Source organism: Panulirus ornatus, chromosome 3 (assembly GCF_036320965.1).
Source record: "Panulirus ornatus isolate Po-2019 chromosome 3, ASM3632096v1, whole genome shotgun sequence".
Classification (NCBI taxonomy): domain Eukaryota; kingdom Metazoa; phylum Arthropoda; class Malacostraca; order Decapoda; family Palinuridae; genus Panulirus; species Panulirus ornatus.
The window spans coordinates 7,191,745-7,217,981 of NC_092226.1; the positions used below are offsets into that span (position 1 = coordinate 7,191,745).

The window sequence follows — 26,237 nt, forward strand, 5'->3', positions numbered from 1 at the left end:
TTGAATGTTTAATACAATGAAATTGCAAAGTTTGTTTATTGTCATCTTATAGTTTCAAGGTGTAGCTGAACTGATCATTCAGATGTAATACATGGGTAGATCTCTGACCTTAGATTCCAGTCACTTTCTCTCCTAGATCAATCTGGATTTAGATCTATTTGGAGGAGATAATTTTTTCAACATTCTGTATTTAGATCAATTTGGAGGAGATAATTTTTTCAACATTCTTTACTTTGACTTAAAAGAGGAGCCAAATCACACATGGATGCATATGTATGAATGTCTTGAAGTTTACTCTTTAGTATTTGTGTAGCTTGCTGATTAAATTTGGTATGAGTTCAGTTCATTAATTCTTATCCTAGTTTTATTGTTGGGTCTGACTGGTGTAGACATCAATGATATTAAGTAAACCCAACACAAGGAATCCTGAGATAGAGATGTCTAGGTGTTATTACCAGTGTAGCCAGGTATTGGTAATGAACATGTTTTAGCTGTGATAGTGCCAGTCATTTAGGTTTCCTTTTACAGTGGTCATCTTAGTTTTTAGATCCTTTTCAGGCCTGATTATCCTTGACATATTTTTGATAGTCATTCAGATTAAGGGAAACCTACATAGGCTATAGGTTGAGGTAGCTCCTTATGTACAGCCAACCAACCATGTTTGACACTGGAATTTTCTTCATTTCTTTCACTTGTTCATTTTCAGAGGCTGCAGAAGAGTAGCTTCAGAAATCTGATTTAGATTTGGTTATTTCGCTGGTTATATGAAGGTGATGGTTATGCTTTTTGGGTTGTGTTTATGTTTAGGATGCCATGTGCCTAGTATCCTAAAATCTTGTTCCTGCTAAGTTTTCTTACAGATGATGTTACAAGCACAGCTGTCATCTGCTGGAAGATACATTCATAAGTTTTTCACCACAGGGCACCTACACATAATTGTGTTATTCTACACCTCAAGCTTTGTAGAATTAGATTTATTGAAAATATAAGTAAAATAGTAAGATTTGCTTAGTCTTAATGTTACTCTCCTTTTATGTAGTCACTGTGTTTTTAGGCTGGATTTTCTCCAGCTGTTAATTTACTGAGTGGTCCATTTTAGAGATGACCTTCCCAATATCTTTACCTTAAGGTTTACAAGGACTCTTTTGAGGTTACTTGTGAATCTTTTTGCATATAGAATGTTGAAGATCAGTTACAGCAGCTGATCTTATTGCTTCTCAGTGATGTTGAATAAGACTTAGAAATATGCTAGGGGATGACAGGTTCATGGACATTTTAGTGCTTTAGAGTAATTATTCAGATGCTGGATTAACATACACATTGTTGCTTGATGCATAGTTTAGAGGGTTTGAGCTCAGAGCAGCACCATTTACTTTGTTGGTTATATCTTCATCATTTGTTCAGTACAAAGATAATTGTTTGCTAATAAATAGATAGCTTGGGTCTTGGTAATACATGAGTAATTTATTAGATAACTATTGGTATAGGTGAATGTTAGTATATGTATATTTTGTTATTTAGATATGTATGTGATAATGAAATACCTGGATACAGTTTAGGAAAGCTGAAGAAAATGTAACATTAGAGTTGCTAAAGAAAAAATTTGATAGAAAGTACTTAAAAAAAATGATATGAGGTTTATAGATGACAGTTGAGTTGACAACAAAGAAGTTTTAGGTTGAATCTGCTGGAAAGTGAGTCTTGGTTGAAGTTTATACATATTTTCCTTTGTGTTTCCTGTTATCATACTTATTATACTCAGTGCTGAATCCTTCTCATTTTTCCTTCTTTCTGACCCACTACTGCTTTCTGTCCTCTCTTTTATACTTCACGTTTGCAGGGGGGTGAAAAGCGTAAATGGGATAGTGAATTGGAATGATGTGGTATACTGGGATGGACTTGCTAACATTGGACTTAACCAGGGCATGTGAAGTGTCCTGGGTAAACTGTGGAAAGGTTTCTGAGGCCTGGGTGTGGATAAGCAGCTGTGGTTTTGGTGCATTACACATGACAGCAAGAGGATGGATGTGAGTAGATGTGGCCTGTTTGTTGCTGGCACTACCTCGCTAATTCGGGAAATGGCAGTCAAGTATGAAAAAAATTTAGCCTGTAATGGAAATGAATATCTTCAGGCTTACTCCTTATTGGTGTGTTCATTATGTACACTTAAAGCAGATTGTAGTAGTTGTTTGACTTTGATGATGGGATTCAGACAGGCTTGCTTTGCAGTGTTGGGTTAAGCTTTGCTAATGGTTTTGTTTTACTTATATTACTGTGTTTTAGATATAATTTCTTTTAGATGCACTCTGTATTTAGTGATCAAGAAATTTTTTTATTTCTCGAACTTGCCTCTTCAGATGATTCTGTATGCGGATTGCCAGAGGATGAATATGATGCATCAGTTGCCACTCTGAAGTCTCTAGCTGATACCCTTGAAGCAGATTGTGTTTTACTTAGAGAGAAGAAATCCAAGACTGGTACCCAGGGTCAGTTTCTGGTCAGGAAAATAGCAGATCCTGAAGATTTTATGGAAGTTAGGTAAGATTAATTATAAGTTGGCATGCATGTATCAGGAGTAGTATTTACTGGAATAACTTTCAAGTTTAGTATGATGTAATTTAGAGTGGGTGTTTTTAGTAAGCTGATAGCTCTAACCAGTAGTTAATGTAAATTATCAGATTGGGGAAGAGCAGTGTGGTTTCAGAAGTGGTAGAGGATGTGTGGATCAGGTGTTTGCTTTGAAGAATGTATGTGAGAAATACTTAGAAAAGCAAATGGATTTGTATGTAGCATTTATGGATCTGGAGAAGGCATATGATAGAGTTGATAGAGATGCTCTGTGGAAGGTATTAAGAATATATGGTGTGGGAGGAAAGTTGTTAGAAGCAGTGAAAAGTTTTTATCGAGGATGTAAGGCATGTGTACGTGTAGGAAGAGAGGAAAGTGATTGGTTCTCAGTGAATGTAGGTTTGCGGCAGGGGTGTGTGATGTCTCCATGGTTGTTTAATTTGTTTATGGATGTGGTTGTTAGGGAGGTAAATGCAAGAGTTTTGGAAAGAGGGGCAAGTATGAAGTCTGTTGGGGATGAGAGAGCTTGGGAAGTGAGTCAGTTGTTGTTCGCTGATGATACAGCGCTAAATGTGAATAAGAGCAAGGTTATTAGGTACAGTAGGGTTGAGGGTCAAGTCAATTGGGAGGTGAGTTTGAATGGAGAAAAACTGGAGGAAGTGAAGTGTTTTAGATATCTGGGAGTGGATCTGGCAGCGGATGGAACCATGGAAGCGGAAGTGGATCATAGGGTGGGGGAGGGGGCGAAAATCCTGGGGGCCTAGAAAAATGTGTGGAAGTCGAGAACATTATCTCGGAAAGCAAAAATGGGTATGTTTGAAGGAATAGTGGTTCCAACAATGTTGTATGGTTGCGAGGCGTGGGCTATGGATAGAGTTGTGCGCAGGAGGATGGATGTGCTGGAAATGAGATGTTTGAGGACAATGTGTGGTGTGAGGTGGTTTGATCGAGTGAGTAACGTAAGGGTAAGAGAGATGTGTGGAAATAAAAAGAGCGTGGTTGAGAGAGCAGAAGAGGGTGTTTTGAAGTGGTTTGGGCACATGGAGAGGATGAGTGAGGAAAGATTGACCAAGAGGATATATGTGTCGGAGGTGGAGGGAACAAGGAGAAGAGGGAGACCAAATTGGAGGTGGAAAGATGGAGTGAAAAAGATTTTGTGTGATCGGGGCCTGAACATGCAGGAGGGTGATTTTTTTAAGGAGTAGCCTCATTCATTTGGGCACAACACATTCTTTTCTCCAGTTTAATCAAAATAATGTGGCTTCCAGAATTCCTATCCTTTTTATGTCACCTACATGGCTTGGCAAACTTTTAAGATCACTTTTTTCATCATCTCATACCTTCTGTCAAACCATTTATGGGAGTCACACCTTAAACTAACTTAACCTTGGTCATAACTTGAAAACTATAAATCTGATAATTAAGCTTCATGGAATTGTTTTGCAGAATCTAAAGTATTGACAGGTACATTGATAACTCTAGTGTGGATTTTGCTTGTGTTAGGCCCTATATAAATAGATTAAAACTGGACTGTTATCTGGCTCATAACTTGATGAGGATTCCAATTTTGGCCATGAAATTTATCTCAGTGGCTTTGATGTTTTGCAGACAATATTTCCACCCATTCAGATGTTACTCCTAATAACTGAGCTGTACTGCAGGCAACACATACCTAGTTGCAGTCTTAGAGCATATTGAGGGCTTATTGATTTTGGGTACTTACCAGTAAATGTTGCTCTTGCATTTAGTAGAAAAATCTCATCATTGAAAAATGGCCGATCATTAATGGTTTGTTAACAATAGAACTCTAGTGTTGTTATCGTAATTCCTGCCACCACTGTGTATCATAACCCACCCATATATTCCTTATTTCAAACCCTTAATGTTGTTTATCGAGGGTCTTTAGGGAGAATAACGAAATACAGAAAAATTTATGTATACTGTATTAGGTTGTAGACAGCACCTGCACAGGGTTATACAGTACCACTGATTTAGCTAGGCATCTTAAGGTAATGCCCAGAATTATTCTTCATTATCTGTCATAATTTCTGATTTTACTTTTTATCTCACAACTTAGCGAACAGATCTGACTATATATTCTTACCTGACTTGGACCATATACTTTTTTCCTTTTTCATCTCTGTCTTTACACTCTTTCTTCATTCTGTTGTATAACACATCTCTAACTCTCTAAAGTGTTCAGGCCATGATACATCACAGCCTATTTCACTCCATCTTTTTATCTCCTTAGTCTCCCCCTTCCTCTTGTTGCCTCCACTTTTGACATGTAGATCCCCTTAGTCAGTTAGTCTTTGCCCACCTCTCAGTCAGACTGAACTTACTGCCACACCCTGTTACACTGCCATTTTTTATGTGGTCATCACTGCCACACCTTGTTACACTGCCATTTTTTATGTGGTCATCCCACTTTACACACCATATTTTCTAGGTTTCATCTTTTTCCATTCTTATGCATTCAGGACCAAAGAGTAATGGCCATACAACACCATTAGGACAACAATGCAGACAGCACACATGAATTTATCTCTTTAGTCACCCCCTTCCTCTTGTTGCCTCCACTTCTGACATGTAGATCTCCTTAGTCAGTTAGTCTTTGCCCACATCTCAGTCAGACTGAACTTACTGCCACACCTCCCTGTTACACTACCATATTTTATGTGGTCATCCCACTTCACACCACACATTTTTCTAGGTTTCATCTTTTTCCATTCTTTTGCATTCAAGGCCATAAAGTAATGGCCATACAACACCATTAGGACAACAATGCAGACAGCACACATGAATTTAGGAGTTGTATGATAATGGAGAATATGCAAGATACATACTAAGAGGTAATTACATTAATGCATGCCCATTTTTGTCCTAACAGACATTGACCTTTCCTTCCATGCACTCCTCAGTGCACCCAGGTCCTTAACCCCATTCCCTAACCTTCGACTCATTTTGGCCTTTATGGTTTCATCAGCTGCCATGTCCACTTCCAGGTTCCTGTAGCACTCTAGTTCCTTCAGGTCCTCTCCATTCAAATTCAAGTTCAAATCACTCTATCTTACCCTCTAACCACACCTTCTTAATGAACTTTTGTTCACATTTATTCTTAGTTTTCTCCTTTCTTGCACAGTCCCAAACTTGTCACCAGTCTTTGGAGTTTATATCTGGAATCTCCCATCAGAGTTGTGACATTTGCAAACAGTAATTGATTTAGATACCATGCTTCCCTACCATGAACTAACTGTGGACCTTCCTCTAGTGATGTTTTCATATACCTCCCCAATCACCTTCACCATAAACAGATTGATCAGCCACAGAGCCATCATACATCATATATATACAATGGGTTGGATTTGAACCATGGGAGGGGTGTTTGGATACTTAGTCCACATGGAGGCTAAATGACACAGGCACAAGTTTCCCAATGTTCTTTCTGTGCCCTTACCTCAACTCATTGTGGGTGACATGGATATTAATCTGTTGCAGCTCTGTTGTTGTAATATATGTATACACACTATGGGTTGGATTCAAATCCCGAGAAGGGCATCTGGCCCCCCCCATTAGTCTCAGTGAGGTTAAGACTGTCACTGGTTTTCCACCCAAACCTCAGCTTGTTGGGGGTGCCATGGACTTTAATCTATCATGTCCTCAGAAGTGTGACAAATGTATTGATGGAAGTCCAAAGGTGTTTATGCCAGGGGTAGGATTTGAACCCTGGGAGGGACATCTGGCCACCTCTGCCACATGGAGGTTTAATTTCTTCTTGCTTGTTTGGGCAAATCATTTGTGGCATTCACTCCTCTTCAACAGTTTCTGCTGCTGCAGACTAGCCAAGTATGTTCTATGTTGTGTAACATTTGGCAAAAGATATCTCATATATTATTGTAGGAATTACTGGACTCTGTCTTCATACATGAGAAACAAGATTTAGTAACTGACATGCACAGCAGTGATATTAAAGAATTTTATATTCACTGGTATGTTTCTTGTACAGAATGGTTTCAGAGCCTTGAGAGGTGATGGTCTCAGCAGAATCAACATAGACATCATCATTATTTTTTTATATTTATTTTGCTTTGTCGCTGTCTCCTGCGTTTGCGAGGTAGCGCAAGGAAACAGACGAAAGAAATGGCCCAACCCACCCCCATACACAATGTATATACATACACGTCCGCACACGCAAATATACATACCTATACATCTCAATGTACACATATATATACACACACAGACACATACATATATACCCATGCACACAATTCACACTGTCTGCCTTTATTCATTCCCATCGCCACCTCGCCACACGTGGAATACCATCCCCCTCCCCCCTCATGTGTGCGAGGTAGCACTAGGAAAAGACAACAAAGGCCCCATTCATTCACACTCAGTCTCTAGCTGTCATGCAATAATGCCTGAAATCACAGCTCCCTTTCCACATCCAGGCCCCACGAAACTTTCCATGGTTTACCCCAGACACTTCACATGGCCCTGGTTCAATCCATTGACAGTACGTTGACTCCGGTATACCACATTGTTACAGTTCACTCTATTCCTTGCACGCCCTTCACCCTCCAGTATGTTCAGGCCCTGATCACTGAGAATCTTTTTCACTCCATCTTTCCACCTCCAGTTTGGTCTCCCACTTCTCCTCGTTCCCTCCACCTCTGACACATATATCCTCTTGGTCAATCTTTCCTCACTCATTCCCTCCATGTGACCAAACTATTTCAAAACACTCTCTTCTGCTCTCTCAACCACACTCTTTTTACCACCATACATATCTCTTACCCTTTCATTACTTAATCAAAATAAAAGATAAAAGTACCTTTCAAAAAGCAGATTCTTGAAAAAGATTTTTTAATACCGTACTTCTTTATTTTAAAACTCTTCTTACCGAAAAGAATGGTGTAGAAGTATATGAGAAATGTAGTTTACTGTATCATTCACCTATTATGAGTTGAATGTTTTGATGGTGGTGAGCATTTGTGTGATAGATGGCAATTCCCACTCTGCTACTAATTTTTCTCCCTGTTTTTCTGAATATAAAAGAAATTGTTATTCTTTCTTGAGTGAATGTACATTTTATATATGTATATTTAAGATTTCTTTGTGATTTTATTTTAATGTTTAATGAAACATTAAGAGCATCCTTGAATTTGTTATTAGGGGCTTTTGGTTCCTAGCCCTGTATTGATATTGAGAAGCAATGAACTGAAATTCACACTACTGAGATTTGTGCAGTTTTTTGGTCCCCATAGTGCAAAATATCACAATGGTTGTGTATTAAGGAGTCCTTTGTTTATGCAGTTGCCAAAGGGTTTTGGCTGATGGTCTCAGCCTTGAATTTGTCTTTTTCATTTACATTCTGGGCAGGCTGAATATTTTATCATGTAAGAATGATAAAGTATAATGAATTAATATAATAAGAATGTTTTTAGTCATCAAAAGAGGAGCAGTACTTTAGTTTTACTTATTTACTAATCTTCCAGGGTGGCAGTTGTTGGGAATGTAGATGCAGGGAAGTCCACCCTGTTGGGGGTCCTGACACATGGTGAACTAGACAATGGCCGTGGAACAGCTCGTATGAAACTTTTTCGTCACAAGCACGAGATGGAGACAGGAAGAACATCTTCTGTTGGAAATGATATTCTTGGCTTTGATAGCAAAGGTGAGGTTTTTTTTTTTTTAGAATTGTTCTCTCAGATTTAATTCTCAGTTCTGTAGGTCTTTATTTGTTAATGTCTACATTCTTGTCAAATATTATGTCTCATTTATACTTTGAATTGGTGATCATTTTTCTTTTCACTGCATTCCATTTGCCAATGGGTACTCCCACCCCTTTCACCAATGCACCCTGGAGAAATAAGATAATGAAGCTGAATTTTTGGAAAATAACCTTCAAAATTATATTTATGCAACTCAAAACAACATGATATAATGAAAAAAAGAAATAAAAACAGATTCTTTGTGGAACATCTGGAGGGTTGATTATTGTGGTGCCTTCTTTCCTTGAACAGCTACGTTGTTGAATTATTTTCCATCTTTTGTGTTTTCCTATCCCTATAACCATCTTTCCTTCAAGAGTTATGTCTACAAAAACCTGTAGGGTTAATTTCTATTTTCTTTTTTACTCATTTTCTTTTAGAGCCATGATTAATTTCTGCTTTCTTTTTCTCTAACTTTCTTTCTTTCACCCAAGATGGCCATGATGGAGGCATTTTTAGCCTGTTTTAGGCATTATAGGAAAAATACTTTTTTATAATACTGCCTATACATCATGGAAATACAGTAGTAACAAACTCACCTTAGGTGATGGTGAAGGGGCAGGGGGCTGTAATGCAGATTTGTGTATTTTCTTCTCACTGCATATACAAACCATCCTGTTTAAAGGTTTGTAGTTTATACTTTTTCTGTACAAAGAGCATAAAACATAACTTGATGAATATAAATAATTCAAAGACAGACCTTGATCAACTTAGTTTCATACACATTTGCCATTTCCCTCTTTAGCGAGGTAGTTTCAAGAACAAAGGACTGAGCCTCAGAGGGAAAAATCCTCACTTGGCCCCCTTTCTCTGTTTCCTCTTTAGGAAAAGTGAATACCGAAGGGGAGGATTTCCAGCCTCCTGCCCCACCCCTTTTAGTTCCCTTCTACGTCATGCAAGGAATACATGGGAAGTATTCTTTTCCCCAAGCTCCAGGGATAACTTAGTATGTGGCCTATTTTTGATGGTGGTGGTGGAGGAAAGGAAGCATTTGATGCAGTAAATTTTAGGATGTCCCACATGCTGTTTCAAGGCCAATCTCATTTACATTACTTCCTCCAGCATCTTAGATATGATCTGTTGATTGATCTGCTGCATTTCAAATGCAGTTTTTACATCATAAATTGTAAGTGAAACATAAGATTTGAGTGATAGAATATGAGATGTGGTCGTTGTAGCTTGCATATTATGATGGAAGTCATTTTACTTTACTTGGATAAGTGTATATTGGCCCTTTGGTAACTCCTGTTTACCTTGGCAACCCCACTGTCATGCTTTTAACCCTTTAAGGACTTCAGTTATACATGTATGGGCTGTGATGGTGGAACTCTAGATGTACTTTTATAGATGACCTTCTCCTGCCTTTATTAAAACTGAAAGGTATGTTTTATTGGTATATAGAGATCTTATAGGTCCCAGCCAACTATAATTAACACCATGATCTGGGTTGTATGGCTGATGGTGTTAGGACTCTAGTGGTGATTGTACTGGCTACCTTTTCCTGCCATCATTGAAATTGGAAGCCACACTTTGCTAGTGCCAATTAACAGATTTACCTCTCACTTTAGTCATTTCTCCCCTATATCTGTGTCTTTATCAATTAGAGTGTTTCCCACAATCCAACAGGGTGAAACCTAGCAGTCTTCATTTCTCTAAGTGCTTAGAAAATTCCAAAAATTTCTCCATGTTGCCAACCCTCTGAACTACAGACTTTCTTGCTCTGTCCTTTTGCCTTACTCAAGTATCTCCTGCCTGTTTTAGGTGACTAAGAGGGGTAGAAGTGGAATTCTAAAAATCCTTCCCTCCTGTATCGTACTTTCATAGAAGGAAACAGCGGATCCAGGTGATTTTTCCTCATGCTGTTTTCTGTTTCTGTTGTTACCTTGCAAAGGTGGGAAATTATAAAAAGGTATGAAAGAAAGAAAAGAATATGCTTTTCTGATTGTTCTCCCTTTACCTTTTTATTCTCAAAATACCAAATCAAAGACAGTTTTTTCCAAGCTACCTTTTTCTCTGCTTTTTAGCTTATTCTTGGTTTCATTCATCATATAAAGAACATGTGTGATGAAAGTAAAACAGTTGATTTCAATTATCTAGAATTTCCAGAAGCTTTTGATGAATTCTCATATTAAATGGTACTAGCAAAGTTTGTCACATTCCATAGATAGTAATGTTAAGTTCTTATTAGTGTTGTGATTAAAGGTCAGGTCTATAACACGTGGTGTGTCAGGGGAATCTGTTTTGCTACCAGTCCTGTTTCTCAAATATGTTAATGACATTGATAATGTATTAGAATGTAAGATAACAAAATTCACTGACTTTTTTTCTAAGTTGGGAAGTAAGCTACAACAGAATTTGATTGTCTGCAGCTGCAAGCTGACATAAATTGATTTATGGATTAGGCTTGTATGTGGCAAATGAGTTTTTCATATTGATAAGTGCAGTGTTACACATTGGCTGTTAAGAATAAAAAGAATAGCAACAGCATTAACATTGTTGAGCTAAATATTGTAAATGAGGAGAAAAAAGACATGGATGTAGCAACCTCTGATGACTTCAAGCCAAGTAAGCAGTGCATAGATAAAAGTAGTGTGTTATGCGGCCACAGGACCCCTTTTATGGGACTGCAGTTTGGAATGAGGAGAAGTGGGAGACCAAATTGGAGGTGGAAGGATAGAGTGAAAAAGATTTTGAGTGATCGGGGCCTGAACATACTGGAGGGTGAAAGGCGTGCAAGGAATAGACTGAATTGAAATGATGTGGTATACTGGGGTCGACGTGCTGTCAATGGATTGAACCAGGGCATGTAAAGCGTCTGGGGTAAACCATGGAAAGTTCTGTGGGGCCTGGATGTGAAAGGGAGCTGTGGTTTCTGTGCATTATACATGATAGCTAGAGACTGAGTGTGAATGAATGTGGCCTTTGTTGTCTTTTCCTAGCGCTACCTTCCTCACATGCGGGGGAAGGGGTTGTTATTTCATGTGTGGCGGGGTGGCGATGAGAATGTTTAAATAAAGGCAGACAGTATGAATTATGTAGATGTGTATATATGTATATGTCTGTGTGAGTATATATATGTATATGTTGAGATGTATAGGTATGTATATTTGCGTGTGTGGACGTGTATGTATATACATGTATATGTTTATGGGTTGGGCCATTCTTTCGTCTGTTTCCTTGCGCAACCTCGCTAACGTGGGAGACAGCAACAAAGTAAAATAAATAAAAAAATGTTTCTCCTTATATCATCCGTTTGCCTTTCTATTCTGTTCCCCGTAAGCTCTACATTTCTGTTCTCTTCTTTTATAACAAATGGTCACAAAGGGACCCAGTCACCTTTGCTGTTTGTATTTTGTCATTTTCATTTTTCATCATGGTTTCTCTTACTCACCATCCAAGGATTGGAAAATCTGTCTCCACATTTAGCATTATATATGTTATTTGGTTCATGCAAACCCAGTTTCATTTCTGTATATTTTGGCACTGTGGACTGTTTTCTGGTGCAGTTGGCTATGAGCTTGGATTAATATTCAGATGAGGGTAATAAGCATCTTTTACTGGCGAGATTATGCCATGACACCTATTTCTAATGAAACAGACAGTCTTTAGTGCAAAAAAAGAGATTTACTGAAATTTGCAAATAATTTTCCTCAGTATGTTTTTATGTATTAATGATGTTATTTTGAACAATGAAACCTTATAAAGATATGATGAACTAGTATGTTCATGTTTGATTGTACTGCTGTTTTGATTATATGGTTACTTTAATATGTTAGGTCAGTCATGGTTGTTTGTACAGATATTTTGATCATAAGGTTACTTTAGTATGTTAGATTTTGTATTTATAACTCAAAGAAAAAATATTTACAGGAATGGTAGTAAACAAACCTGATCATGGCCACTTGGATTGGGTAAAGATCTGTGAAGCATCAAGCAAAGTAATCACTTTCATTGATTTGGCTGGCCATGAGCGATACCTCAAAACTACCGTGTTTGGGATGACTGGTCACCTTCCAGACTTCACGATGCTTATGGTATGTGTGTATGAGTACATGTATCATGAAGCTTTTACATTTTTTTATTTTGACTGGTAAGTTACTTTATCATGTATATTTCTGGACTTAGAAACAAATGGTAGAGTAACTATATTTATAAGTGGAGAGCTGAGGAGCAAGAATGCACTGGGTGTCATACTTTACCCTGTGGTATTGCCAGGTCAGTTCACTAAATGTTCTAACCGAGCTATCACGTCCCCCACGTACTTTACAAGAAAATACTGTTATGTTTTTATTTTTGTGATATAATCTAACCTTGCACACATGTTCTATGAAGCATTTTGTCTTGGTTCAATTTTTCAACCAGGTGTTGGTGCTGAGACATTTTTTATGGTGTGTGTAGGTTGATTCAATCTGTTGTCGTAAATCTTTGGACTGGCTAACACATGTATATTCTCTTTGTCAGTCTTTCCTCACTCATTTTCCCCAAATGTCCAAACTGTTTCAACACCCTCTTCTGCTCTCTCTCTAGTCTTAGCCAGATACCCATTTTAATGACCAACCCTTAGGGTTGGATGAACAGCTGGGTGGACTGTGGACCGACTGCCGTAACCAGGATTCCAACCTGTGTGGTCGACCAGGGACAACCATTGAATGTGCTATGATCAGGAACGCAAAGTGATAAACCATCAGGGGCGTATCTAGGGGAAATAGCATATATGGCAAGCACTGAAATTGCTCCCCAGGCTTGAATAAGAATGTACATACAGTGGATGTATATGAAAATATTTTTTATTATTATTATCATACTTTGTCACTGTCTCCCACCTTAGTGAGGTAGTGCAAGGAAACAGATGAAAGAATGGCCCAACCCACCCACATACACATGTATATACATACTCGCTAACACACGTATATATACATACCTATACATTTCAATGTATATATACATATACATACACAGATATATACATATATATACACAATTACATATTCATACTTGCTGCCTCCATCCATTCCCGTCGCCACCCCACCACACATGAAATGACACCTCCCTCCCCGTGCACACACGAGATAGTGCTAGGAAAAGATAACAAAGGCCACATGTGTTCTTACTCAGAGTCTAGCTGTCATGTGTAATGCACTTTCCACATCCAGGCCCCACAAAACTTTCCATGGTTTACCCCAGATGCTTCACATGCCCTGGTTCAATCCACTGTCAGCACGTTGACCACAGTATACCACATCGTTCCACTTCACTCCATTCCTTGCATGCCTTTCACCCTCCTGTATGTTCAGGCTCTGATTGCTCAAAATCTTTTTCACTCCATCCTTCCACATCCAATTTGGTCTCCCACTTCTCCTCGTTCCCTCCACCTATGACACATATCCTCTTTGTCAATCTTTCCTCACTCATTCTCTCCATTTGACCAAACCATTTCAAAACACCCTCTTCTGCTCTCTCAACCACACTCTTTTTATTACCACACATCTCTCTTACCTTTTCATTACTTACTCGATCAAACCACTTATTGTCCTTAAACATCTCATTTCCAACACATCCATCCTCCTCCGCACAACCTTATCTATAGCCCATGCCTCGCAACCATATAACATTGTTGGAACCACTATTCCTTCAAACATACCCATTTTTGCTCTCTGAGATAACGTTCTTGCCTTCCACACATTCTTCAACGCTCCCAGAACCTCATCAAAGGTGACTTTTCATTTGTGCGATGACCACAAGCATACAGAGGCCAGTCTTGCCTGAAACTTTGCATATGGCTGTGTATGGCAGAGTATGTGTATGTATCAGCAGTTGTGTTGGTTTTATTCGTATAACCATCATAATATGATAATAGAAGTAGTAAGTTTTGAAGAGTTAGGCCAAACTTGAATTTATATAAACTCTTAAAGACTTAAAGTTAAAGAATTATTTGATCAAAATTGTAATGCAGAAGCTGTAATGCAACTGGTAGTAGCAAAATATTACCATAGTTGAAAAGTAGGCGAGTTTCTTTTTTATCTCACAAAACCAAACCATTAAGAATGTCAGCCGGGTAGCATATGTCAAAAACAAACCTGTTAAGTGGCACCCCTCTTCAAGTGGCCCCCAAGGCACATGTCCTACCTGCCATACCCTAGATACGCCACTGTACACCATGGGAGTCCATGCATTATTTAATTAGCTTGTTATGAATTTGTATTCCACAATTCTCCTGCATGCCATAGCAGGCAACAAAGAGGGGTTGGGGGGCGGAGGGTCCCTGCGAATTCTTCCTTTCTTTATAATTTCTTCCATGATCTAGGAACAGAAGGAGTTAAGTGAGGTTATTTCCCCAAAGATTAAGTATTGTATTCTGTTACAGATGTTGCCTTTACTTAGGCAGGAAGGGTTAGTCGGTATGAAAAAAGTTATTGCCACTATTTAAGGCCAGGCTGATGATATAGTTACTGACATGATGTTGTATATTTGATTGACATGATATTGGAGTACGACAATGCAACATCTTTGAATGATAGATATGTTCAAGCATTTCGCAAGGAAAGCATCACCTGCAAATATATTTTTAGATAGTCTGTCAGGATTTGTTTAATTTTCCCCCCCTTTTTCTTTGTTTTCATCTAATACCATAGCTAAAAATTACCATGACATGCCTTTTGAATGAAAATTAGAATAATTTCACAGGATGGAGGTGTTTTATGGTTAGGTTATAAGACTCGTGGACCAACTGATTCCATTACAAATGTATGAATTGAGCCTCTGGTGTTACTGGTTGGTCATTGTTCCAAAAATAAGGGAGATTTTTATGAATTGGCAGTAATGCACCTTTGATTTTGTGGGTTGATTCACATTTCCTTGCACATTTTCACTAAAATTAATTCTTGGATGAACAGTACAGTATAACCTCCCAGACTTAGTCATCCTGAATTCTGGATACTCCAGAACTCAAGCATTCTGAAAATCTGCCAATGTCCAGGTTTTGTTTGGGTTATAGGAGAAAAGAAAAGACCATGACAGCTGGAATGGTGTGATTAATGGTGTGGTCTTATGAGTTTGTAGTAATGCACCTTTGATTTTGCAGATTGATTCACATTTTCTTACATAATGCAGCTTCTGTTAATTCCTGGATATAGAAAGAAGTGTATCCTCCCATCCCTGGACATTTTGAATGCTGGTTCCTACAGAACCCACATATTTTGAAAACCTGCCAGTGTTCAGGTTTAGTCTGTGTTATATGCTGGGTGGGAACATTTTGTCTTGAGTGGTGTGACTGATGGTGTGCAATTTTTCTCCCCAAAACAGTGGTCTAGCTTTGACAGGATACAGGATTTTCTCCCCACCTGGAATATGTCCCAAACCCAACACCCTTGCATACCAAATAGTCTGGGTGTAGGAGGATGCAGAATACTGTAATATCTCTTGTGTTTATATTTTCTATCCCATATGAGGCAGTAGTGCTCTGTTTCACACCCTAATTGTATTGTAATTATCTGTCATGTAAGCATGTAAATGTTTTTTGATGTACTCAGAAATAAGGAGAGACATTCATATGACTTCTCAGTTAAAAAATGATTATTTTGTTAGTGCTTTCAAAAGATATTTTAAGTTAATAATGTACTTTAGATTTAAGTTTAGTGATGACCTTTATCTTTCTTACAGAATGAATATTAGTCAAACTCAGAAATGCTCTGTAAACACAAGTAAGCTTCCTCAGAGGCTTGTGATGCTGAATTCCAGTGAGACTTTCAGTTGGAAAATGATTTTTCAGGGTCTTGAAGACACTCTGTTCAGAGCTTGTAATCTGAATAATTTAAGGAGCCTCTCAAAATGTTTGCCTAGTCATTTTTGTTTAAAGTACAGGTAATAACATGTATGTCTCAGGTGATTCACAGTCCCTTATTTTATGATTCTTGCTAGTTCTTTTCAGACTACTTGCATTGTTTCCATTTGTGTGGCAAGTGATTCAAGTGGAAATTTTGCTAATATTTCTTTTACTTTCCATGTTCAGTTGCCCTACCATAGTTATTTTTTCTATGGCTTTTATCTATAAAAAAGTCAAATTTTATTTTGCAACTGGTTACCTTGGTATCCTGTCTTAAAAAAGGAAGTTTTCACAATTTTTTTCTTTTGCTAGACAGTAAACGTGCCCTCATAAATGTATCATTTCACACGCAGTAATGTAGATTGCAGTGTCTTTACATCATCCTCACATAAAGAATAGTGTTTGCTCTGAGGTGTTGGAGAAGTTATTCACTCCATGGTTTATATACATACCTGTTTGATAAAAGGTCACATTGATTCCAGGTTGGTGCCAATGCTGGAGTCGTTGGTATGACCAAGGAACATCTGGGTTTAGCACTGGCTCTCAATGTGCCTGTGTTTGTCATTGTCACTAAGATTGATATGTGCCCACCCAATGTTCTGCAGGACACCCTTAAACTTCTTCATAAGATACTGAAGAGTGCAGGATGTAGGAAAGTTCCACTTTTGGTTAGGAATGCTGAAGATGTCGTCGTCTCTGCCACAAACTTTGTTTCTGAGAGGTATGATGCAAATTTTTTTCTGGGTGTTGAAAGTTGATCTTATCTATGATCTGAGGTTTAGTATTTAGAAGTAAAATTAAATGATTTTTTTTTTTACACTGAAATCTCATTTATTTGGATCTTGGTTAACAGGAATTCACCTATACTGTACACAGTATAGATGCTCTCTGATGATTAAGATTTTGGACTTATTATGGTTATGAATCAGTTTAGATAAACCATGAAATATTCTGTGTGGCCTAACTTTGGATGGGAGACTCTGGTTTTAGTACATTAAAGATGACAGCTAGAGAATGGTTGTGTGTAAATAAGGTTGTTGTTCATTATTTGTGGTGTACTTTGCTGAGGTAGGAGAAGCAGTTATACTTGAAAAAGTAGATTTTTGTGAAAAGTCAGAATTTTGTCCACATTTGGGCAGTGATTGTAAAATATTTGTATTTCATGAAAATCTTTCCAGTTCATTGGGGCTCCAGAGGTTGTGTTCTCTGAGTTTACTCTGGCCATGTTGGCTTTGATCTGATTGTTTCACATGATAGCAAGTGAGCATTTGAATGACTTGATTACCTCAGCCATATTTTTATATATGGTGAATCATTATCTCTTATGTCTTGTATTGAATGACATACATAAATGTAAACTGATCTGATTCAGTCAGGTTTTTCCCAGGTTTGTATGTTAAACCTTACTAAATCATGATTCAACATTGAGAAAACCAGATTCATTGGTTTTCCTTTGAATTTGATTTCATGAAAAATGAATGTTGATATAAAGAAAATGACATTGTTATATGTATGTATTTTGTTAGATGAACTAGTTTGGGGTACTTGCACATATTTTGATTCATATGGTAAAAGATTAAAGTTCAGTTATAGCTTTGTCACATGAAAAATTAACCCTGTTGAGGACCCCAGTCCCCTTTTAAGAAATTGAAATTCCCTCCTGAGTATGGGAAAAAAATTAATCTGTATGGATATAGTATACTGGTAACCATTTTTTTTGCCTCTGATAAGTATGCCATTGTGTTCTGTGTTTTATCCATTTTTTAGTGGACCAGTAAGGGTTGTAACTTTTCCATACACATATTACACTGCTTATTCAAGCCTGGTGCCCTGGTGCAACAAGAAAGAGTCTGGCATTGCCTTAGTGGTTATTTCTGCATGCCACTGGCTCAGCAAGTCTGTCAGTCTGTGCAGGTGATATCAATCTCTGCCATGACTTTCTCTTCCCAAATCTTTCATTTTCATATATGCAGGAATGAAGGGAACAAACCATGAGTCAGTAATATAGGAATATCTACATCCTTGACATACTGCTGTCTGCTTAACATTGTCATATGTATTATGCTGTACTGTACACAATCTGTTTTATGAATTGATTTAATTTTCATATGTATGTGTACTGTATTTTAGTAAGGATTTGTGATTTTATGTGAGGGCTATATTAACTCTTAAGCTGCATATTTCATCTTAAATGGTGCTCCCCAGTGCATCACACACACACACACACACACACACACACACACACACACACACACACACACACACATTCATACACACACACAAAAAAAAAAAAAATTAGTGAACTGTTGTCCTACATAAGGCCAAAACTAGCATTGATCTTGAATAGTCTGCACCTTTCTAAACTTTTCATCGAATGGGCCAAAAGTTTCCATGTTTTTTTCTCTCTGACACTGCCTATTATTCTTTCCATAACTTCGGTCAGTCTCCCGGGTACCTTTGTTACAATGTTCCCAGATTCGTGTCCTAGACATTACACCTGCTCCCCCTCTGTGCCCACTATTTTCATTAGTTTCTGTATCTTGTGTTATGGAAAGCAGCCTTTAGGGCATTTAGAATAGCCCCTTTTGACCTTCCATCTTTCTTTTGCTTATGCACATTTTGAACCCTCTCACCAGTTGCAAAGTAGCAATTCATAAAGCCCACACGACTATTCAGTGTTGTCATAAATTGTTTTTTTATTTTGATCAGTGTTATTTTAGTAGTTCTTTGATATTTCCGTGTTTTCAGGGAATAGAAGTTTGATTTTCAGTGTGTTTTCCAATATTTCATATATAGGAAGCACCCTGAGTGCCAGGTAGTCTGGGTAAATGAGGTCTCAGTGTATTTTAAACGAAGCTGACTTTGTCTACATGTATTCAGTATATCCTTGATATATTTACAGGAGCTCAGTTTAGTAGTTGATTATTCCTGATTTTAGAAAAGACTTTGTAAAAATTTCCAATATTAGAACAATGCTAATATTAGAATACCTTCTTCATTTAGAACAGACCATTAAGATTTGACTTCTCTCCTTTCTGGTATTAAATTAAGAAAATTAATGTATTGTTTATTTTAGATATTAGGTGGCTTTTGTGTTTGTATGAAGGATAAATTGACACAAAATTCTTTGCTTTTTGGTTGAGATATCCCTTATGAATCCCTAACAACAGAATGTGTGAGATACATAGTTATTAATGTTTAAATGAAATTATTCTTGTACTATACTTGAATTGGATATACATGTCAGTGTGTGAAATTTTTAAAGAGGTTTCCTTTTATCACAGATTATGTCCAATCTTTCAAGTGTCTAATGTGTCAGGGGATAACCTGGACCTCTTGACCATGTTCTTAAATCTTCTGTCATCGAGAACTCCACAGAACGACAACGATCCAGCTCAGTTTCAGATTGATGACACATATCAAGTTCCTGTAAGTTACTGAAAGTGAAGATTAATTTTACACATCATTATTCATTGTTACAAGAGAACATTGGAAATCATAATTCTTTATTTTTTGTTTTTTTACTGATATACTTGTTCCTGTACTTGACAAGTTGCAATGACTATAGCTACATTTATTTTTTGGTAATGATAATTGGACAAATTGTATTTACAACACTATTTGAACAAAATTGCTCCTTTCCCCTGGAAATGAACTTATGAATTCAGACAATGAAGAATTAGTTGGCAGATATCAACCAGATACAGACTGCATTGAAGAAAAGTAATCTGTTAAGTCTTAAGAATCTTGAGGATATCTTACAGATTGATAGTAATCCCCCACTTCCCATTCCTGCCGGTGGACCCTATTGAGCTGGTTTAAGCAAACTTTCAAGATTCTGTTTCTTGAGTTAGAATATTGTTTTTTCTAGCTTATGATACAGAAATTTGTGTTTAAGAATTCCAAAAGAGAAAGTGTCTGATTGCTTTCTGTGAGATTAGATGCAAAAAAGGGGCTCATTTTTTTATATTTTAGTAACAGAACCTCTTGTTTCTCTGGGCCTGACTGAGTTATGTGATCACCAGGTTTCTACTCATTATGTTCTTCCCCAATCTGATGCTCTGTATATGCTTTCACCCTCTCAGTTAATACCCTCCTATATAATTTCCTAGTAATACTCTACAAACTTATACTTCTGCATTTTGAGCACTAACCTTTATCCCCTTTGCCTTTGTACGATGGCACTATGCATGCATTCCGCCAATCCTCAGGCACCTCACCATGAGTTATACATACATTAAATATCCTTACCAACCAGTCAACAACACAGTCACCCCCTTTTTTTAATAAATTCCAGTGCAATACCATCCAAAGCTTTTACTACCTCTTCTCTGTTTACCAAATCATTCTCCCTAACCCTCTCACTTCACACACCACCTCGACCAACACACCCTATATCTACCACTCTATCATCTAACACATTCAACAAACCTTCAAAATACTCTCTCTGTCTCCTACTCACATCACCACTACTTGTTATCACCTCCCCATTTGCCCCTTCACTGATGTTCCCATTTGCTCTCTTGTCTTATGCACTTTATGTAACTCCTTCCAAAACATCTTTTTATTCTCCCTAAAATTTAATGATACTCTCTCACCCCAACTCTCATTTGGCCTCTTTTTCACCTCTTGCACCTTTCTCTTGACCTCCTGCCTCTTTCTTTTATACATCTCCCAATCATTTGCAGTATTTCCCTGCAAAAATTGTCCAAATGCCTCTCTCTTCTCTTTCACTAATAATCTTACTTATTCATCCCACCACTCACTACCCTTTCTAATCTGCCCACCTCCCACGCTTCTCATGCCACAAGCATCTTCCCTAAATACATCTCATTCCTCCTTCACTCCCCTTACATATATACACATGTACATATTCATACTTGCTTGCCTTCATCCATTCCTGGTGCTACCCCGCCTCACAGGAAACTCATCACTACCCCCTGCTTCAGGAAAACAGACAAAGAAGGCCACCATTCATTCACCCTCACTCTCTAGCTGTCATGTGTAATGCACCAAAACCACAGCTCCCTATCCACATCCAGGCCCCACAGACCTTTCCGTCGTTTACCCCAGATGTTTCATATGCCCTGGTTCAGTCCATTGACAGCACGTCAATCCTGGTATACCACATTGCTCCAATTCACTCTATTCCTTGCATGCCTCTCACCCTCCTGTATGTTCTCATCCCAATTGCTCAAAATCTTTTTCACTCTATCTTTCCACCTCCAATTTAGTCTCCTGCTTCTCCTTGCTTATATAGTGGTATGTATCCAAGATACTCTATTACACTACTGAGCTGCAACCATGTCTGAAGATGCATTAGTTGGTTTTGTATTATTGTTATTTACACATTATTTGAAACTTGAATGATTAACCATAAGTTTGTTAATTGAATGTAACATGATCCTCTTGACTGGTGGCCTGGTTAAATCCTTGTGATATTTAGCTATGTTTGATAAATTAATATCAGTATTACATAATAGTATTGCTTACAGGGTGTAGGTGTGGTGGTTTCAGGCACGTGTATGAAGGGTGTCATCAGGGTAAATGACACACTACTGCTTGGCCCTAATGGGTTGGGTGATTTTATTCCTATGCCAATTAAATCTATCCACCGAAAGCGTATGCCAGTGCGTGAAGTCAGGGGGGGTCAGACTGCCTCTTTTGCTTTGAAGAAGATCAAGATTCATGATGTACGCAAAGGGCAAGTGCTGATAGATCCATTGCTGAATCCTTCATCCTGCTGGGAATTTAAGGTATGTTTATTACATTTCTTTTTCCACTTACCTCCATCATGAGTTGATATATGCAGGGACCTCTATATATATATCAGTTAACATTATTCCAATCCAATTTTGACATAATGGATCAGGTATCAAGGGCATCCTTAACTCATGCCTAGTGCACTGAATACAGACTTCACAGTTGTAAATGTACTTCAAACTTTTTCACATTCCACACTAAGTTGATTTGTCCAGTGAGGCCAATTTCTTTATTTATACCACCTCCATACACAGAATTCTTTTATTGTATCCTGTCCTCAGTCCTTATGGATCCCTGAAATGTCCCTTAACCTATACAGCTTACTCACTACATATGCTCAACTAACCGTTCCCTCCACCCTGCTAAACCTAATAACCTTGCTTTTATTCATATTTACTCTCAACTTCCTCTTTCCACACACTATTCCAGACTCAGTCACCAACGTCTGCAGTTTCTCACCACCAGTGCTGTATGATCAGCAAACAACTGACTTACTTCACAAGCCCTCTTATCCCTCACAGACAACATATTCGACCGTCTCCAAGATTCTCACATTTACTTCCCTCACCATCCACTTCTGAAAACAGAGTGAACAACCATGGTGACATCACACTCCTGCTGTAGACCAACCTTCACTTGAAACCATTTACTCTCCTCTCATCCTACTTTTCACATGCCTGACACTCTTTATAAAAACTTCTCCCCACTTCATGCAGCTTTCCTCCCACACCTTGTATTCTTAAGACCTTCCACAAGGCATCACTATCAAATCTATCATATGGTATCTCCAAATCAATCCACACATTGTCTACTACTTCTGAAACCACACTGCTCCTTCCCAGTATGATGCTCTGTACTTGCCTTCACCCACTCAATCAGTACCGTCCTATGCAACTTATCCAGTACACTCTACAAAGTTATATCTCGGTAGTTAATCACTCACCTTTACCCCCATTGCCTTTGTACAGTGGCACCTCACCATGATCCATACATACTTTAGAAATCCTTACCAACCAATCAACAACATAGTCACCCCCTTTCTTAAGAAATTGAACTGCATTACCAACCGTTGTGTCACATTCTATCTATATAAGGCTTTCACCACCTCATCCTTCTTCACCAAACCACCACTCTCCATGACTCTTTTCCTTTGCATGCCACCCTGACCCAAACACCCTACATCTGCCACCCTATTATCAAACACATTCAGCAGTACTTCAAAATACTCACTCCATCTCCTCCTCACCTCATCACTATCTGTTATCGCTTTCCCTTTTGTCCCATGATCAGTGTTCCTATTTGAACTCTTGTTTTTCTCACATTATTAACCTCTTTCCAAAATTTTCCCTTATTCTTGTTTGAGTTAACTGATACTTGCTTGCTCCATCTTGCATTTTCATTCTTTTTCAACCTCTGTACCTTCCTCTTGACCTCCCAAGTATTTGCACTCCTTTCCTGTAAGTACTGCCCAAATGCCTCTCTTTTCTATTTCACTTGCAAATTTACTTCTTCATCCAACCACCCTTTCTAATCTCCTTACCTCCCACATGCATCCCTAGCATATGCCAGCACTGTTTCCCTGAATACCTCCCATTCCCTTTACTTCATTTGCTCTCACTTTTTGTCATTCCACAGTCAATCTCTTTTGGTATTTCTTCACACAAGTCTCTTTTCCAAGATCACTTACTCTCCCCAGTCTTTTCTCACCAACATTGTTTCCTCTTTACCAAAAACCCAAACAAATCTTCACCCTCACTTCCACTAGATAGTGATCATACATCCCACCAGTTGCCCCTCTCAGCACAGTTACATACCAAAAATGTCTCTTTTACATGCCTGTTAGGCTGTTGATTGATGTGTAACCCAGTAATACCCTCTAATCATCTCTTTTACTCCCATATACATGTGTATGTCCCTCTTTTTAAATCATGTATCCCCAATCACCAGTCTTCGTTCAGCTCACAACCTCACAAGCTGTTTACCATTTCCATTCATAATACTGAATACCCCCATGTCCCTTAGTTATACCTTCAACTGCCACATTACTCACCCATTACTAATACTTGGTTTCTTATATCACAGCTGCTGACACACTCACTCAGCTGCTCCCAAAACACTTGCCACTCATTATCTGTATTCTCATGGCCAGGTGCATAAGCATTAAAAATCCCCCAATCTCCCACCATCCACTTTCAGTTTTGCCTACATCTGTCTAGAAGTTACTTCATTACATTCTATCACACACTCCCATAACTCCTACTTTAGGAGTAGTGCTACTCCTTCCTTAGCTTTGTCCTCTCACCAACCCCAGACTTTACTCCAAAGACATTTCCAAATCATTCTTCCCCCTTACCTGCAAGCTATATGTATGTATATATTATTTTTTTTTTATCATACTTTGTCGCTGTCTCCCGCGTTTGCGAGGTAGCGCAAGGAAACAGACGAAAGAAATGGCCCAACCCCCCCCCCATACACATGCATATACATACGTCCACGCACGCAAATATACATACCTACACAGCTTTCCATGGTTTACCCCAGACGCCTCACATGCCCTGATTCAATCCACTGACAGCACGTCAACCCCGGTACACCACATCGCTCCAATTCACTCTATTCCTTGCCCTCCTTTCACCCTCCTGCATGTTCAGGCCCCGATCACACAAAATCTTTTTCACTCCATCTTTCCACCTCCAATTTGGTCTCCCTCTTCTCCTCGTTCCCTCCACCTCCGACACATATATCCTCTTGGTCAATCTTTCCTCACTCATTCTCTCCATGTGCCCAATCCACTTCAAAACACCCTCTTCTGCTCTCTCAACCACGCTCTTTTTATTTCCACACATCTCTCTTACCCTTACGTTACTCACTCGATCAAACCACCTCACACCACACATTGTCCTCAAACATCTCATTTCCAGCACATCCATCCTCCTGCGCACAACTCTATCCATAGCCCACGCCTCGCAACCATACAACATTGTTGGAACCACTATTCCTTCAAACATACCCATTTTTGCTTTCCGAGATAATGTTCTCGACTTCCACACATTCTTCAAGGCCCCCAGAATTTTCGCCCCCTCCCCCACCCTATGATGCACTTCTGCTTCCATGGTTCCATCCGCTGCCAGATCCACTCCCAGATATCTAAAACACTTCACTTCCTCCAGTTTTTCTCCATTCAAACTCACCTCCCAATTGACTTGACCCTCAACCCTACTGTACCTAATAACCTTGCTCTTATTCACATTTACTCTTAACTTTCTTCTTCCACACACTTTACCAAACTCAGTCACCAGCTTCTGCAGTTTCTCACATGAATCAGCCACCAGCGCTGTATCATCAGCGAACAACAACTGACTCACTTCCCAAGCTCTCTCATCCCCAACAGACTTCATACTTGCCCCTCTTTCCAAAACTCTTGCATTTACCTCCCTAACAACCCCATCCATAAACAAATTAAACAACCATGGAGACATCACACACCCCTGCCGCAAACCTACATTCACTGAGAACCAATCACTTTCCTCTCTTCCTACACGTACACATGCCTTACATCCTCGATAAAAACTTTTTTATCGAGGATGTCTATATATATATATATATATATATATATATATATATATATATATATATATATATATATTTATATTTATTTATTTATTATTTATTTTATTTTGCTTTGTCGCTGTCTCCCGCGTTTGCGAGGTAGCGCAAGGAAACAGACGAAAGAAATGGCCCAACCCACCCCCATACACAATGTATATACATACACGTCCACACACGCAAATATACATACCTATACATCTCAATGTACACATATATATACACACACAGACACATACATATATACCCATGCACACAATTCACACTCTGCCATTATTCATTCCCATCGCCACCTCGCCACACATGGAATACCATCCCCCTCCCCCCTCGTGTGCGAGGTAGCACTAGGAAAAGACAACAAAGGCCCCATTCGTTCACACTCAGTCTCTAGCTGTCATGCAATAATGCCCGAAACCACAGCTCCCTTTCCACATCCAGGCCCCACACAACTTTCCATGGTTTACCCCAGACGCTTCACATGCCCTGATTCAATCCACTGACAGCACGTCAACCCCAGTATACCACATTGATCCAATTCACTCTATTACTTGCCCTCCTTTCACCCTCCTGCATGTTCAGGCCCCGATCACTCAAAATCTTTTTCACTCCATCTTTCCACCTCCAATTTGGTCTCCCACTTCTCCTCGTTCCCTCCACTTCCGACACATATATCCTCTTGGTCAGTCTTTCCTCACTCATTC

The 26,237-nt window shown here is 38.7% G+C and overlaps 1 protein-coding gene across 1 annotated transcript in view; it reads left to right on the forward strand.

Annotated features, from left to right (window-relative positions):
- Positions 1-26,237, forward strand: part of GTPBP1 (GTP-binding protein 1) — an 81,017-nt gene that overhangs the window by 9,803 nt on the left and 44,977 nt on the right. The window contains exons 4-9 of the mRNA XM_071683267.1: positions 2,358-2,538; positions 8,070-8,248; positions 12,216-12,379; positions 16,650-16,888; positions 19,452-19,596; positions 21,663-21,923. Coding sequence (XP_071539368.1) covers positions 2,358-2,538; positions 8,070-8,248; positions 12,216-12,379; positions 16,650-16,888; positions 19,452-19,596; positions 21,663-21,923 — 1,169 coding nt within the window. The remainder of the gene's footprint in view (positions 1-2,357; positions 2,539-8,069; positions 8,249-12,215; positions 12,380-16,649; positions 16,889-19,451; positions 19,597-21,662; positions 21,924-26,237) is intronic.